The 17,205-nt window shown below is 47.3% G+C and overlaps 1 protein-coding gene across 1 annotated transcript in view; it reads right to left on the reverse strand.

Moving 5' to 3' along the window:
* The window catches only part of AK5 (adenylate kinase 5), a 200,115-nt gene that overhangs the window by 37,897 nt on the left and 145,013 nt on the right, over nucleotides 1–17,205 (reverse strand). The window contains exon 9 of the mRNA XM_084757305.1: nucleotides 1,263–1,305. Within this exon, the coding sequence (XP_084613431.1) occupies nucleotides 1,263–1,305 (43 nt within the window). The remainder of the gene's footprint in view (nucleotides 1–1,262; nucleotides 1,306–17,205) is intronic.

Below are 17,205 nucleotides of genomic sequence, written 5' to 3' on the forward strand. Positions count from 1 at the left end.
CGCCACAGTCTTTGGCGACTGCCGTTATCACATACTGATGTTTCTACTTTCACTGAATATCATGTCGTGGGGCCCTTCGTGGATGAATGGGGAATTAAGAGCAGGGGCTCTTTAAAAGGCCCAATCACGTGTAAGTTACAGCCAACACTACAGACCTACTTCCACAAATCTTGTCAGCTTTTTTTTTTTCTTTTAACCAAGTAGACAGGACATAATGTATTAATCTAGGCAATTATGAAACTCATCTTTTATAAACACTATTAAATTCACAGCATTTGATCTATTTTCAGTTCTACATATAGCTAGCATGGAACAAATCTTTCAGTTTTTAAGTGACTGTTTTTAAGACAGGGTCTTATGTACCCCAGGCTAACCTCAAACTTACTATGTAGCTAAGGATAATCCAGAACTCCTAATTCTTGTGTTTCCACCTGCTGAGTATTGGGATTGCCGGTGTGCACCATCACACTGAGGTTACCAAAGTCTAGATATTGAACCCAGGGCTATGAGCATGTTAGGCAAGCATGCTCTCGTCCCTTGAGAAACTTCTAACATGATCAAACTGACAAAATAGGATGGGTTTTGCTTTGGCTCCCAGTGGAACACTATTTCAGCACTACTATTTGTGACAAAGAATTCTGTTTTCCAACACAATTAACAACAATTGCATCTCAGATGAGTCCATTGGCTCTGTTACCAGCACTATGAAGCTTTTATGTTCCAATTAAATTTGAAAAATATTGAGGAGGGAAATCATTCCTTTTACGGTGGGGCCTTACTACACTGTACTACAAATGACTTCCAGTGGGGATGGGGCAGCAATGTATCCCACACATCTTTCCCAGAGCATCACTTCTCCCTGAACATCTTAGGAGTCATGTTCTCTGGGCAGTTAGAAACCCTTTGATTGTTTGTTCGTTTTCCGAGACAGGGTTTCTCTGTGTAGCCATGGCTGCTCTGGACTCGCTTTGTAGACCAGGCTGGCGTCGAACTCACAGAGATCTATCTACATGCCTCTGCCTCCTGAGAGCTGGGATTAAAGGTGTGCGCCGCCACACCTGGCTGAGAAACATATCTTAGTGATGATCCCCTTTTCCTCCTGTGGACAAAGAAGTCAGTGAGCCACAGAGTTCCAGGATGCCGCAGGGCTGCTGGGCTGGGGAAGGCACCCTGTTGCTGTTGTTGGTGCTTGTAACCTTCTTGGTGTTAAATTAAGAGAGCGTATCAGAAGCCACGTGGTCTGATTAGCAAAGGAATCTTACCTCCTGCGGTTTCCTCTCCAAATAGATTTAGCTGATCATCACCCTGTTTTAAAAATAATGAAAACATTAGACGGTAGCATTAGCAGGTGAGGTTAGGGTCCTTGCTGACATTTAATGCTTGACAGTTGAAACAATTCCGTTAAGGGAAGAACTCCTAAACTCTTGTAGAGGTGAGTATCAGGAGTTAGGTTGTTGAAAGCCACGCAGTGGTAAGGGACAAAGTTCAAAGGTCGACACGGACCATCTGCCCTCAGAGTCAGTGGGTGAGAGGTACAGGATTCAGTCTCATCCTTTTGGAGTTTGAATTACCTGTGGTCAGAAAAGCCTGCTTCTAGAGCACAGACGCCTTCACTGTTAGAAGCTAACGGATAGGAATGGTCACAGCTATTTTACGAAGTTGGCAAATTTTTCAGTAAAAGGACAGGTAGTGGCTCAGCCGTGAGCCTCTGTGTCTTTGGCCATAGGTACACTTTGTTAGTTCTTAAGCATAAACTGAGGAAAGGTCACTTGATCTTTCCTGCCATGTTTTTTTGTTTTGTTTTGTTTTGTTTTAAAGATTTATTTATTTATCTACCTGAACTCCAGAAGAGGGCACCAGATCTCATTATAGATGGTTGTGAACCACCATGTGGTTCCTGGGAATTGAACTCAAGACCACTGGAAGATCAGCCAGTGCTCTTAACCTCTGAGCCATCTCTCCAGCCCCTGCCATCTTTATCTTTAAAACTCTTATTTTGCCTTTAGCTAGGTGACCATTTTTGTTACAGAGTAAGTAGCCTATCATATTTAGGGTGAACATGTTTATAAAGATTCATCTGTTGGAAACTCTCATCACCACCTACACCATCGTCATGCGCTTTATTTCCCCACATCCTTACCCACAGGCTGACACATGTGCAAGCTAGTTGTAACTCTCTACTTGACACAGCCTGGACTCATCTCTGGAAAGGGTCTTAATGAATGTATCCAGATGGGGTTGGCCTCTGGACATATCTGTGTTGAATTGTCTTGACTCTTAATTGATCAGTAAGGTTTAGTCCACTGTGGGTGGCACCATTTCCTAGGCCGAACCCTGAACTATACAAGAATGAAGAAGGCTAGCTAGCAAGCCAGCGAGCACGTATGTGGCATTTGTTTCTCTCTGTTCTTGACTGGGGATGTGATGTCACTAGATGTTTGATGTCTCCTCAGTGGTGGACAGGAGCCCGGGAACTGTAAGCTGAGGGAACACGTTCCTTCCAAAGCTGGCTATTTTACCACAGCAATAGAAACGAATCTAGGACACCACATATAGAAGTTTCTTTCCAGGTAGATGAAAAAGTGACTTCCAGATATCCAAGGATACACTTTAAGTGTGTGTGTGTGTGTGTGTGTGTGTGTGTGTGTGTGTGTGTGTGATGTTCTGCTAGTTTTGTACCTTTCAGTATATTCTGGAGAAATGTCTGTCACTACTGAATGTTCTCAGTAGAGTGTTCTTGGTTGCTCGGTCTTCTATTGTACTGTTGGTACCGCTGTTAATCTTTAACCTGCTCTTTATTGATGAGCTGAGCTGTTCTCGCACTGTACTATTTTAGAGAAAGTGGCTCAGTGAATACATTCACATAAATACCGCTTCACACATATATTCCCGCAAGGTAAATTCTAGGATGGCAGCTTTGTGGGCACACATTATATGTATTTATAATTTTGATAGATTTTGCCAAGTGAGTCTCAATAGAGGTTGCAGTGTTGTGCAAGGACAGTGTCTCTGGCACTCTCCCTAGGCTTGTGCCTTATTTCCCTTGGACCATAGAGTCTATTAAATGAGGCCGGCTGGTTACATGGACTCGCGTAGGCAACCTGCATGGAAAGCGCTTTGTGGAAGTTCAGCACCTTGCCACCTTGTTGGAATGAGAGCCTTCTGGGCATCTTTACTGCTTACAGTTGCCCTATCTCTGGAGATGCTGCAGTAAGACAGGACGCTTGGTGCAGTGGTCACTCGGGGACAAATTCACACTAATTAATCTCCTCTGCGAATGGAAACAGCCTCAGGGCTCCTCGGGGACACTTGCTCCTGTTACTTCCCTTATAGAAACTGCCATGTTGACAGTGTGGAGAACGGGCCTGTTCCCCCGCATTCCTGCCATTCCTCCTCCCCAGTCTGAAGAGGAAGATACTAAGAGGCTTCTGGCTGTGCCACCATGCCCTTGGTGACGCCAGCGGCAGAATGAGAGCCACGCTTTTCACTACCTTGAGCAGCTCCAAAGATTTAGTCCCACCAGCAGAGCAACCATGGTGGGGGTTGGTAGTCTCCCATTGCCCTCCTATCAGTCTGTGCCCGTGAGCAGGGATGACTCTATAGTACAGGTGGCGCTCTAGAGTTCCCTCCAGGTGGCGCTCTAGAGTTCCCTCCAGGATCAAGAGAGCTTGGATGGAGCCTGGGACCATAGTTCTTGTGCGCTTTTACCCCCGCACCGTCCTGAGAGTAAGCCCACTTACACCCAGGCATAAGACTCCCCAACTCGGGGCAGCTTCCAGGGCAGCCAGCTATGGACACATCTGGAGGAATGACTGTGCTTGCCCAGAGTGCACACTCAGCAGGAGGATTCGAACACTGGTTGGAGGATGGCTGCCAATCAGACTCTGCTCTCCACCTGTCCGTTGGTAAATACATCTAGGTGATGTCAAGAGGAAACTGAGTGCACATCCTCACTTTTCAGTATTGTTCGACCTCAGGATGAGATACCGACAGGCTGAGATGGCCTTACCTTTCCTGCTCATGGTAGCATGTCTTGGGAGTTTGAACAAAGTTACACTGAGTTCCTAAAACAATGGGCCACATTGCAGAGGGGCCTTCCCCACCTCTCTCTGGCTTCTGGAGTCTGATCTGTTTTTATCTCTTGCTCTTATTCGCAGCCATCTATTCTGATCACTTCAAGGCTTCGACTGAACCTCACTTTATTTCTCTTAGCTCACTGGTAGTAAATAGGTTTCTGGGCATAGAAGGAACTCTAATGTGTTCTTAGGAATGCCAGGCACAGGCATGGAAACCTAGATGAAGGTAATGTTTGATTGAGGGTACTGTTCTCCAGAAACTCCCAGAATACCTCACACTTCCAGGGCACATCTTCTGTAAGTCAAATTATAGGCTCAGTGGCAGAATGCTTGCCTAGAACACCCAAGGCTCTGGGTTTTATTCTCAGTGGTGTGAAATAAAAACCAACCTCTTGCCTAGAATGTGTGAAGCCACAGGTTCCATTCACAGCAAAACCAGCCAGCCAGCTGACTAACCAACCGAGATCAAGGGCTCGGACTGTAGCTCGGCGGTACAGTCCCTTCCTGGCATGCAGATGGCTTAGAGTTTGAGCATTGCAAAAATAATATTTATTTGGGTTGTGGATATAGTTCTATGGTGGAGTTCTTTTCTAGTTTTTCTACTGAAAAAGAAGAAATGAGAAGGGCAGAAGGAAGGGCAGACACGCATGCACTCATACACACACATGCATGTTCACACACACTCACATGCGCTGGCACACACACACACACATGCGTGCATGCCACACACAGTGTTTGTTTTGGTGAACAAGATGCTAGAGGCCTCTGGAGCTGCATCTCATCTCTCCCAATGCCGAGTATGTTCTACACGAATGGTGCTGGTTTAGGGCTACCTGATGGACAAGTAGGGGCGCTGTAGGATCACTCTGGACCACCTGATGCTCTGCTTTTGCTCAGCTGCACTGAGGTTTCATCTGAGAGGAGACTTAAGAAATTCCAACGCTGTAACCACCAACTGCTGTGGACACTTCTTTGTGTCATAGCTTTTTGCTGTGTAGACTGCACACAGGCAGCTGTTTGTCACTCTGAGTCTACACTGAGGACTTATTTATACGTGACTTCCTATAGCCTTAAACTAAAGTTTAAGGGGACAGGCTGTGGGACAGCCAGTTTTGTGAACCGACAAAGACAGCATACCTGTTTATGCAAAGTTTATGTCAATGTCATTTGTGACTCACAAACATGGAGTCTAGAAGCTACCTAATGCCACTGAAGGGCGTCGGTGGTGGCCCGCGTGTGAGGCTGTAAAGTCATGGACACGGCTCTGCTTGCTGCATGCTTTTGTCTCTCTATGTGTGGTGTTGCTAACTGGTGGGGAAGCATCCATAACTCAACATTTGTGGCTCACACATCAGCACCTGATGTGCACGCTGAGGTTGACGGGTCTCTGGTTGCCCTTCTCCAGCCAACCAGCACTGACTGCATTTCCTATCCTGCCTTCCTCTGGGGTAACAGAGTCCACATGGCAGACCAAGAAGCAGAGAAAGATGTGTGGGGCAGCGTTCATCAGGCTCTTTCCTTCTCCTCTTCTGTTCAACCACACAGTGCTGCCACCCATGTTCAGAGTGTGTCTTCTCTCTTTAACATCTCTTCACCGACACCCCACGGGTGCGTCTCCTAAGTGACTCCCATCACACTGACTGAGCGAGCACTCACTATCACGGTGTCTGTCAGCACCAATTCAACAAAGCAAAGCCTTATCATGGTTAGTTCCCTGAATGACTGAGAGAGGACAAAACTGAACAACTTAGCAGCACAGATGCTTCTGTGATTTAATCACCGTCCCACTCTAACGGCAGCACAGCATGCACTTAAGGCTGAAGGGCCAGTTCTTACGGAGCTATCAGGGGAGGGAGCTGATGCAGATCCCCATAATTCAGAGAAGGCATTTGCAGCTGTGAACTCACCTGATCGTTACTGCGGCCCCATGAGTAAGAATGGAGTGACTGAAGGGGTGGGGAGCCCCTGAGTGGAATGTGCCTGGGTATCTGTATTTCAGGAGGGGTCAGGGCACTGAATTCGACTTCCTGATGCCAGCCTCTGCTTCCCTGGTGTCACAGTGTGACACACTCCTGTCCTTCCAAGCTACCAGACTGACTCCAGCTTCGGGGAGAGGCTGCTACTCCTGTTGTTTACAGGACCGCGCCAACATTCTGCAGCCTCACAGGCACAGGCACAGGCACAGGCACAGGCACAGGCACAGGCACAGGCACAGGCACAGGCACAGGCACAGGCACAGGCACAGGCACAGGCACAGGCATGTGTGCCTGCTCATGCACTTTTAAATATGACACACACTCACACACAAAATAACAACGATGATGGGCACTTTATATTCCCAGGGGCTTTCAGCACATGAGCTCATCTGACCTCAGCACCAGTCAGTAGGTGGCAGGCAAGCTCAGGGTTTCTGTCTGACTGATAGATGAGGAAGCACGACCTTAGACAGGAAGTGGGAGGCAGTAGGTTGGCGTCAGTGTTCTGAGCACTAGGCCTGTGTGCTGTTTCTCTCCCACCGTCCCACACAGAGGGAGGCAACATATAGATCTGTGAAGTACTGAGGACCCGGTTTAGCCAACATGGAGAAGTCACAGAAGTCTGTGGCATCAGCGTGGAAGTGAGGATGGATTCATGGATGGCTTGCTGGTAAACGAACTCAAGATGGATCGCATTCACCAGAAAAAAAAAAGATTTATTTATTTATTTATTTTTATGTGACTGTGTGTTTTGCCTGCATACATGTCTGTGCACCACATGCAGTGTCTGTGGAGGCCAGAAGAGGGCATGTCCTCTGGAGCTGCAGTTTTGGATGGTTGTCAGCCATCATGTAGGGGCTGGGAACTGAACCCAGGTCCCATGCAAACGTGGCAAGTGCTCTTAATTCCTGAGCAATCTCTCCGGCTTTGTTTGCTTTTTGACACAGGGTCACACTGTGTGGTCCTAGCTGACCTGTAACTTACTATGTAGACCTTTGAACTCACAGGGATTTGCCTGCCCCTGCCCCTGCCCCTGCCCCTGCCTCTGCCTCTGCCCCTGCCCCTGCCTCTGCCTCTGCCTCTGACCCTGCCTCTGCCCCTGCCTCTGCCCCTGCCCCTGCCCTCTGCCTCTGCCTCTGCCCCTGCCTCTGCCCCTGCCCCTGCCTCTGCCCCTGCCTCTGCCTCTGCCTCTGCCTCTGCCCCTGCCCCTGCCCCTGCCCCTGCCCCTGCCTCTGCCTCTGCCCCTGTCCCTGCCTCTGCCCCTGCCTCTGCCTCTGGAGTGCAGGGATCCAAGGCACAGGCCACCACACTTGCCCCCATCAAGCCATCTAATGGTGGAGCTGCAGTAAGAATGCTGAGAAGGAAGTTTTTGAAATCTCTCTTCCCTCCAGCAGGAGAAGAAAACCCCCTAATGTATGGGAAATGGTATACAATTTAGTTGTCTGCAGCAAGTCGTGATTAGAGGACTGCTTGCCGGAAAGTGCTTGCATAACTGAGTAAACAGATGGCACAACACGGTGTGTGCCTGGTTGGCCCTTCCCCAGTTGTCCTGAATTGCAGGCTCCCCGTGCGAGCAGCTTTTAGAGTTTTACAGGCCTCCATCTCTAGGAGTGGCACTTTCATTTTTTTAATGAATGGATTGAAATGCTGACTTTTCTAGTCAGTAATTTTAAGGAAAACACTTCCTTGGTAGCCTATAGGTTCCTGGTTTCATAGCCGCGTGGTTATGTCAACTCACCTGTCGCCCTCACACACCGTGTGCGGCGGCCCTTCCGTGAAGAAGGGCGCTATGAGGCTGGCTAAGGGAAAGGGTTCTTTTTAAGAATTTATGTGATTTTCATTTTGTCTATGGTGTCTGTTGGAATGCTTGCCATGTGAAGGTGGGTGCGCTGTGAGGTGCCTGACGTGGGTGCTAGGAACTGGACTTGGGCCTCTACAAGAGCAGTGGATGTTCTAAATGGCTGAGCCATGTCTCCAACCCGTCACGTTTCCACTTTGACTTTGAATTGAGGTTTGGATTTGGGGAAACAGCTGAGTTTGTTAAATGTTTGCTGTGTGGGAGGTTCTGAGTTTGATCCGTAACACCCACATAACAAGCCCGGTGAAGCCACATGGACCTGTAACCCTAATGCTGGTTAGGAAGGGACAGAGGGACAGGAGGGGTCCTGGGGTTGCTGGCCAGCTAGTCTTGGCGAACTGGTGATTTCCTGATTCAGTAAGAGACCCTCTCTAAAAAATAACGTGGAGCACTACTGAGGAGAAAACATTGTATGTTGATCTCCGGCCTCCGGGCAGCACACATGGACAGTCCAGGGCCTTGGACACGCCCTCCTCAGTATCCTTTTCTTTGGGTCCTTTGCTGAACATGGTAAACCCAAGGCACTGTAGTCCAGGGAACCTCTCAATTATCACCATCGTGCACAGCTTCCAAAGACCATCCGAAGCCACCTACAGTCCAGCTGCCACCATGCACCAACATCCCCCCTTCAATATCCTTCTACTGCAATGTAGTTTCAGTTCCCTGAGAGTCCGAGTAAGGTCAGGTAGAGAATGGCACAGAGACAGAGACTGTGGAACAGTGGAAATGTGGAAGACAGCATCAAAGGGACAGGTCAGAGTATTAGATCTCTCTCTCTCTCTCTCTCTCTCTCTCTCTCTCTCTCTCTCTCTCTCCCTCCCTCCCTCCCTCCTTCTTCTCTCTCTTCCCTCCCTCCCTCTCTCTTTTCCAGAAATCAGACTGGGCTCCTTTGCAGCTTTATCTCTCTAGGACAGAGAATTGATAAGAAAGCAGCCGCCTGCCGCATTCAGCTGTAGGATAAGTCTATGGTTTCCCATGTACTACCTGTCCCTTGACATGTAGCCTAAGCCAGGCTGTCACAAGGTGTGAAGCACCTCCTACTTCCCTCACCCCCAAACCCTGCGAGTCAGGAGTCAGACCCCTCCTTTTCCCTCTGGGACTACAGGGTCTGCTCCTCCCTTCAGGGCCCCTGCATGCTGAACATGGTGGCTATTCACTTCAATACCCGAGCATGGCCCTTCACAGTCCCGAGGCTCTCTCCAATAAGGCTCATCCTGAAGGTTAATCTCAGGCCAACCTGCTGTTGAGGTGAGATAACAAGAAGAGTTCTTTCTGAAAGAGATATTTTCTAGATTAGCCAAGAGAATGCCTAAACTTTAGTAGTAGTATTGATCAATGAGAAAAAGAGAGCCACACATTCTCAATCTCAGAATTTGGGAGGTGGAATGTGTGTGTGTGTGTGTGTGTGTGTGTGTGTGTGTGTGTGTAGTGTGTATAGTGTATATGTATGTATAGTGTGTGTGTACAAAGTGTGTATGTGTAGTGTGTATGTGTAGTGTGTGTATCTGTGTGTATGTGTGTGAGTGGTGTATGTATAGAGTGTGTTTATGTATTGTGTATATGTGTGTGTATAGTGTGTATTAATGTGTGCATGTATATAGTCTATGTGTATATTGTGTGTGTTGTATGGTATCTGGTGATCAAAACCAGACTTGATGCTCAGCAAGTATTCTACCACTAAGTTATATACCCAACTCTTGTGTTTTGGGACATAGGATCTTCCTATATAGCTGAGACTGGCTGGGAACTCGTTGCACAGCCCAAGTTGGCCTCACACTGGTGCGCCTCCTGCCTTGCCTCCTGAGTGGCGGAATTAGAGTCATGTGCTACCATGTCTGACTTTTAAAAATTCTGGTGTCTGTGTTTTGCTGTCCCCTAGTACCAGACTCCTCACGGCACCACAGGGGCACCCATGGCTGCCCATTTTTATCCCTTGCCACAGAGCCTCACATCCTAGCCAAGGAGAACTTTGTCTCCACCCTTGACTCGTTGTCAATTCTGTGACTCAGTGCTCAGCCAACAGGAATCTGGGGAGAGGTTGGGCTAACTCTTAGGCAGTTTTCAAGAGCCTCTGTGCTGTTTCCTCCCTCGTCTCTCGCCAGTACTACAGGAACAGACCTGGGCTGGCCTGCATGAGCACAGGAGGACACACGGAAGGAAGTCTGAGTCACAGCACTGGCGGCCATCTCATAGCTGGTCCCTGCCTCACCAGCTTCTGGCCACCCACACCAGTCAGACACAAGCAGAGACACTTATTTGCTCTCATGCCCTCGTCCACGTCTTTTCCTGGAGTTCATGTAAGACACTGGCCTGACATTCACAGGCAGCTGTGAGTCTACAGGTTGGAGGTGGCATCAGACATGGTCCATGAGCTTCTTCTCTGGAGAAGGCCACCAGGTCCTAGAGCACAATCTCTTTAGTGAGCATCATCCTGGACTCACTTTGTAGACCAGGCTGGCCTTGAACTCAGTGATCTGTCTACCTTGGCCTCCTGAGTGGAGTCCCCATACTCTTTTAAGGCACCTTTCACATTTCATGGTTCATGAAACTCGACTTGACTAGAATTGTTTTGTTGTTGTTGTTGGTTTGTTTTGTTTTGTTTTGTTTTGGTTTTTTTGAGAGAGTCTCTCTGTGTTAGCCTTGGCTGTCCTGGACTCACTTTGTAGACCAGGCTGGCCTTGAACTCACAGCGATCTGCCTGTCTCTGCTTCCCCAGTGCTGGGATTAAAGGCGTGCACCACCCCACCAGCTTTGGCTGGGATTGTTTCTGTGCTCTGTTGTCAGTTGCTCTCTTTGGACTTGTTCACATTTCCCCCTGGAAAAGTCACTCAGCAGTGCAGCACTTTAGCGAGGCTCACACATGGATCTGACCGCCCCACATTGTAAATGCAGGAGCCAGTGGAGATCAGCCAAACCAGAGGACCTGCTCAGCCAAGCTTAGTGTCCAGCCCACATCTGGAAAAATCATCACAAGATGCCAGCTGAAGTCCCCAAGTCCTCGGCAGCGGTACAGCAACAGTTGACAGAATCCCAGCTTCCTCTTTTGAAATATTTGAAAATCCCTCAGCCCAAGGACAACTGCTCGTTCCCCTCCCCCCAGGACAACATAGAAATCATCTCTCAGCATGGTTTGCAGCATCGCCTCGCCTAGTTGTGTGCTCCTGGCCACGAGCTGGGCTGGGATGCCAGCCTTTACAGTGCCTCTTTCTCTTAAGAGGTTAGCACAAAACTCCGCAGGCAGAAAGAAGAGACAGTCACTGTTGGCTTTTTTTTTTTTTGAAAAGCTTTTGGGGAAGAGTATTTTTGGGAATATTTAAAAGGCACAATGACATCACCAGGAGCTGTGCACATTTAACCACTACAGATGCAGAAACCCAGGAAACTGGCCTGCCCTTTCCACTTCTACAAGCCCTTCCCAGACAGCACCGAACACAACAAAGACCCACTGTGAAGGGGAGAAGGGAGAAATGCTCAGACAAGGCGGAGCCTGGGCTGGAGTGACCCCTTAGCAGTCAGGACATTGCCAATGGGAAGCAGGCTCCCTAAGGAAGAGGGGAGACCTCCCTTTTCTGTGACTAGAAACCAGAGGCCTGCCCTCCGGCATGGCTGCCCACACGTGCCCACAGCTGTGCACTACTGCACAGACATTCATGGCTAAAGGGCTGGGTGGCAGTTGACTGCATGAACCAATGCGTGTTGGTTCCTAGTTGGCGTAAGGATGGATGTATCAATGCTTTTAATTTTAAATATTCAGACTATAACATGAGGAAAATATGAGAATGAGAGTAAATGAAAGTTTACAGATTCTGCAAGCACACAGGCATGCTACCTGTCAATGCTGCGGGACTCATCTGTCCCAGTCAGAGTCTGAAAGTGCACTTCCTTTCCCAGCTGAGGACTTGCTGGCCAGCATGGCTCAGATCGACTCTCTAAGCTGTTCCTTCTTTTGTGAGAACAAGGTCTTGCTGGACAGCCTAGGCTGACCTTGAACTCTTGATCCTTCTCCCTCTGCCTGCCTCCTGAGTGCTGGAATTGCAACTGTACAGGCATGTGACACCACGGCCAGCTCCTGCCTTTGCTGACCCTGCTTCCCCGAACATATTCTAGAGTGGCAGCTGCTGCTCGCTGCCTTCTCTGCTGATGGTTAACAGAAGAACCATCACCCACCTCCCACCCCCACCCCCACTCCCATGATGGCTGTGGTGTGGGTCTACTGAGGTGTGAGGAAAAGGACGGCGCGAGGAAGGATTGGAGAAGGTAAGGTGGTCTTCTAGGAGTGCCCGGTGAATTCAGAGCTGGTGGGGCCAGTGGAAGGCAGGCTGGGTCCCTGTTGTGAGGAGGAGAAGGCTGGGTCCCTGCTGTGAGGAGAAAGCAGCCAGAGGCCGGCCTTTCAGGCATGGCCGCTCTATACCACTTACTCTGAAGATGTTCAAGAAATTAAACATCACCAAACCAAATAACCCAATTGAGAAATGGGGCTCAGAATTAAACAGAAATTTCTCAAGAGAGGAATATCGAATGGCTGAGAAACACTTAAAGAAATGCTCAATGTCTTTAATCATCAGGGAAATGCAAATCAAAACAACTCTGAGATTCCACCTTACACCCATCAGAATGGCTAAGATCAAAAAGTAAGTGACACCACATGCTGGTGAGGATGTGGAGAGAAACACTCCTTCATTGCTGGTAGGAATGCAAACTAGTACAGCCACTTTGGAAATCTATCTGGCACTATCTCAGAAAACTGGGAATAAAGCTTCCTCAAGACCAGCTATTCCACTCCTTGGAATATACCCAGAAGATGCTCCAGCACACAACAAGAACAATTGCTCAACCATGTTCATAGCAGCCTTATTCATAATAGCCAGAACATGGAAACAGCCTAAGTGTCCCTCAGTAGAAGAATGGATAAAGAAACTGTGGTACATTTACACTATGAAATACTACTCAGCTATTAAAAACAAGGAATTCCCGAAATTTGTGGACAAATAGATTGAACTAGAAATGATCATAATGAGTGAGTTAACCCAGAAGTAGAAAGAGTCAAATGGTGTATACTCACTTATATCTGGACACTAGCCCAAGAGGCATGTCCCATGAAAGTCTTCACTTACCAGGAAATTGGGACAGAGAGGAAAGACTTCCTATTGGGACTCTAGGTGAGAGAAGCATGGGAGAATGAGGAAATAGAAGGATCCAGAGGGTCTTAGAAACCTACAAGTAGAACATTATGATGGGCAGAGCTGGGCTTAGGGGTCCTACTCAAACTATGGCACCAGCCAAGGACAATACGTGCAGTAAACTTCGAACCCCTACCCAGATCTAACCAATGGACAGAACATTCTCCACAGCTGAGTGGAGAGTGGGGGTCTGACCTTCACACGAACTTTGATGCCCCATATTTGACCATGTCCCCTGGATGGGGAGGCCTGGTGGCACTCAGAGGAAGGACAGCAGACTACCAAGAAGAGACTTGATACCCTATGAGCACATACAGGGGGAGGAAGTCCCCCTCAGGCAGAGTCATAGGGGAAGGGAGTAAGGGAAAAATGGGAGGGAGGGAGGAATGGGAAGATAGAAGGGATGGGATAACAACTGAGATGTAATAAGAATAAATTAATAAAATATATTAAAAATAAGACAGTGGACCGTCCACACGGCTGGAATCAATCCCTCAATGCCGTTTCATGACTTTCCCCTCAAGGTACTAAAATGAGAGAATTAAGAGGCCTGGACAGGCGCAAACATGGAGGGGATTATGCTTGAATTCCACACAGCAGTATTTATTTTAGGAAAAATATCAAGAATAGAATTGCCATATGGAAACTAGATAGTATAGGAAATGGTTTTTTTCTGAAAGTAGTTTTTACTTTTTGTATACATATATGTATGTATGTATGTATGTATGTATGTATGTATTCAGGTGTGTGTGTGTGTGTGTGTGTGTGTGTGTGTGTGTGTTTGTGTGTGTGTGCATGTGCACATTTCTGCATGTGAACATAAGGAAGCCAGAAGTCAGCCATCTACCTTCTTTTTTGAGAGTCTTTCACTGCCTGGAATTTGCCAGTTAGGCTTTCTAGCTAGCTAAAGAGCCCCAAGGTGGCCTGCCTCCACCTCCCCAGACCTATAGGTCTGTATCATTATACCCTGTTTCTATTTGTTTGTTTGTTTTTTACATGAGTTCTGGAGACTGAACTCAGATCTCATATGTGAGTGGCAAACACTTTACTCCTTAGGCTCCAAGTTTTGCTCCTGAACATGGGCTCTACAAGCTCCAATAACTACATCACCAGCCTTGGGCTCCCAGGGTGCCTTCCCTGTCCTGCTCCACTCACTTCTGAGCAGCGTGCAGATTGCAGAGTGTGAGAGGCTCCTTGTTTCTATGAAAGTGAAACAGGGGCCAGAAACAAGGCAGGGAACAGAGGTTCCAGAGGTAGGTGGGATGGTCGTGGTGCAGATGGGACCCCATCTGTGGCTACACCAGTGATAGCTGCAAGGCTGCCGTCAGCCAGGGTTTGGACTCCTGAGATTCAACATACTTTGTGTATGAATGAACTGGTAACTGAGGAAGCTGGGTGTTATTTTCCAGGCTGGAGTGTGTAACTCTGTACCCAAAAGGCTGTTGTTTGCTGTATGCCAACAGCTAAATTGGTGTGGTTGACAGAAACTGTTCCTTTTTCTACATAAATTTGTGTGTTTTGTGTTTTAGGTCTTCACACCATGGAGAATTGTTTCTTTTCTTTTTATTTTTGTGGGAAGTTTCAAGATAATGTTTCTCTGTGTAGCTTTGGCTGTCCTGGACTTGCTTTGTAGACCACGCTGGCCTCGAACTCACAGCCAGCCTCTGCCTCCCTGAGTGCTGGAATTAATGGTGTGTGCTACCACGCCCAGCTGTAGTTTCATTTCTATGGTCTGCAACACTGTGGTATTTTAGGAAAAATGCTGGGTTTGGGTCCAAACTCTGTCAAGGTGAAAGAACCTCCATCCAATGCTGAAGAGCTGTTTGTCAATCCTGGCCAGGTTTGGGGGAACAACTGCAGCCATGCAGTCATGTCCTCACGACTCGCATCCTCATGGGATTTGAAGAGTGACACCACTTGATACATAAGTGAGTGTATGTTCAAATGAATGCATGTTAGATGCAGATCTCTAGGAATATGACATTGAAAGCTCTGATCTGAACTGGGGTTGGAGAGTGAACTCAGTTGGCCAAATACGGAAGAGAAGGGCAAGAGGGTAGAAACACGGATATCCTAGGAAAAGCCCTCTGGAAAGACAAAGGAACCTGCTGGGTGCCTGGGGCTCAGAGCTGGGATGTGGACTCAAAGGGATACATGAGGGGCCCTGAAGAGCAGGGTTACTGGACATCATCAACAGAAAGAAAGAGCCCAAGGGTAGACAGCAAACAGAAGTGACAAGGCCAGTGTGGGGATTTTACAGAGACCATTCTGTGAGGCATGGACATGGGAGGTTAAGGAACAGTGGAGAGAGGGGAACACCAAGCCACCCACACAAACTTCAACCCAAAATGTACCCTGCCTACAAGACGTGCAGGGATAAAGATAGAGCAGAGATTGAGCGAATGTCCAACCAATGCCTGGCCCAACCTGAGACCCACCCTGTCGAGAGAGCAACCCCGACACTATTAAGGATATTCTGCTATGCTTGCAGACAGGAGCCGAGCACAGCTGTCCTCTGAGAGGCTCCACCCAGCAGTGGATTGAAACAGATGCTGAAGTAGCATGTTTATTAATACTGAAAGAGATTTATGACATATTGTGGGTATAAAGAGGTAACAAAGTAGCAGATAGATTGTGATCTCATTTTAGTTACTTATTTCCCTTTGTAAGTCATCTTACAGAGTTATTGGCTTTTTCATATATACTTATTGAATCCTTCCTTGTCTCCTGTGCCACCCTTGATAGTTTTTCCTCTTCTGCTTTCATGTCACACATCACCACTGCTTTCTCCCCACCAGCCCCTGGCTGTCCTGGACTCTCCCTGTAGACCAATGCTGGTGTTGAACTCAGAGAGATCTGCCTGCCTCTGAGTGCTGGGATTAAAGGTGTGCACCACCACACCTTTTAAAAAATATGTATGTATGTATGTATGTATGTATGTATGTATGTATGTATGTATTTATGTATATAGTGTTCTTCCTACATGTACACCTGCAGGCCAGAAGAAGGCATCAGATCACATTACAGATGGTTGTCAACCTCCATGTGGTTGCTGGGAATTGAACTCAGGGTCTTTGGAAAAACAGGTGGTGCTCTTAACCACTGAGCCATCTCTCCAGTACCCGCCTCCTTTTTTAAACCTTTCTTGATCTTTCTTCTAGCTTCATGACCCACCTCCAACTCACATATGTAAATACACAAATTAAAATCTAAGATCTACATGTGAGAAAAATATCGCATTTGTGTCTTTCTGAGATAACTCATTTTGTCTAACACAATGCTTTCCAGGCTCATCACTTTTTGGTAAAATGTCATTTTTTTTAACAGCTGAATAAATTCCACTGTATTCCCTACTCATTTATCCATATACCTATTGATAGGCATCTATTCTGATTCTACGTTTGCCTATTGAGAATAATCTGGAAATAAACATGGATATGCACGTGTCTCTTTGGCCTGGTGACTTAGAGTCCTTCACAGGTCTATCTGCCCAAGGGCAGTATAGCTGAGGCAATGCATTAGCTCTGTTCTTAATGTTTCTGAGGAAACCCCACGCTGATTTCCATGGTGGCTGCACGTGCTTTACACTCTCAGCAGCAGTGAGCGAAGTGGAAGCTGTTGTGGTGTGTTTTCTTGATGTCAGCCATTTTCACTTGCATTTTCCTCATGTATACACATCTTAAATGCTTTCCCAGCTAGTCACTGACAATGTATTTTCTTCTTTTGAGGATTGCCTATTCAGTTCATTAACCTATATTTGAGTGGAAGATTGGTTTTTCTGGTGTTTAACTTTTCTTTACAAGTTTTTATATATTTGAAATATTAGCCCTGTATCTATCTGATGCATGCTTAGCAAACACAGTTTGCCCAGTCGTTAGCTATCTCTTCACTTTAGTAACTGTTTTTTGTTACAGGTAAGCCCTCTTGTCCGTCCTTGTGTCCTTGTGCCGTCAGAGTCTTCCCTGAAAGCTCTGTCTGTCTCTATCTTGACATAATCTCCCCGTTTTCGCTAGCAATTTTAGAGTTTCAGATTTTATATGAAGATTTTCGAGCCCATCGGAATGGATTTTTGTGCGTAAGGGCCGTGGTTAACTTCATTCTTCTGCACATGCGCA

The sequence above is a fragment of the Acomys minous genome (assembly GCF_964271855.1).
Source record: "Acomys minous genome assembly, chromosome: 14".
Lineage (NCBI taxonomy): Eukaryota > Metazoa > Chordata > Mammalia > Rodentia > Muridae > Acomys > Acomys minous.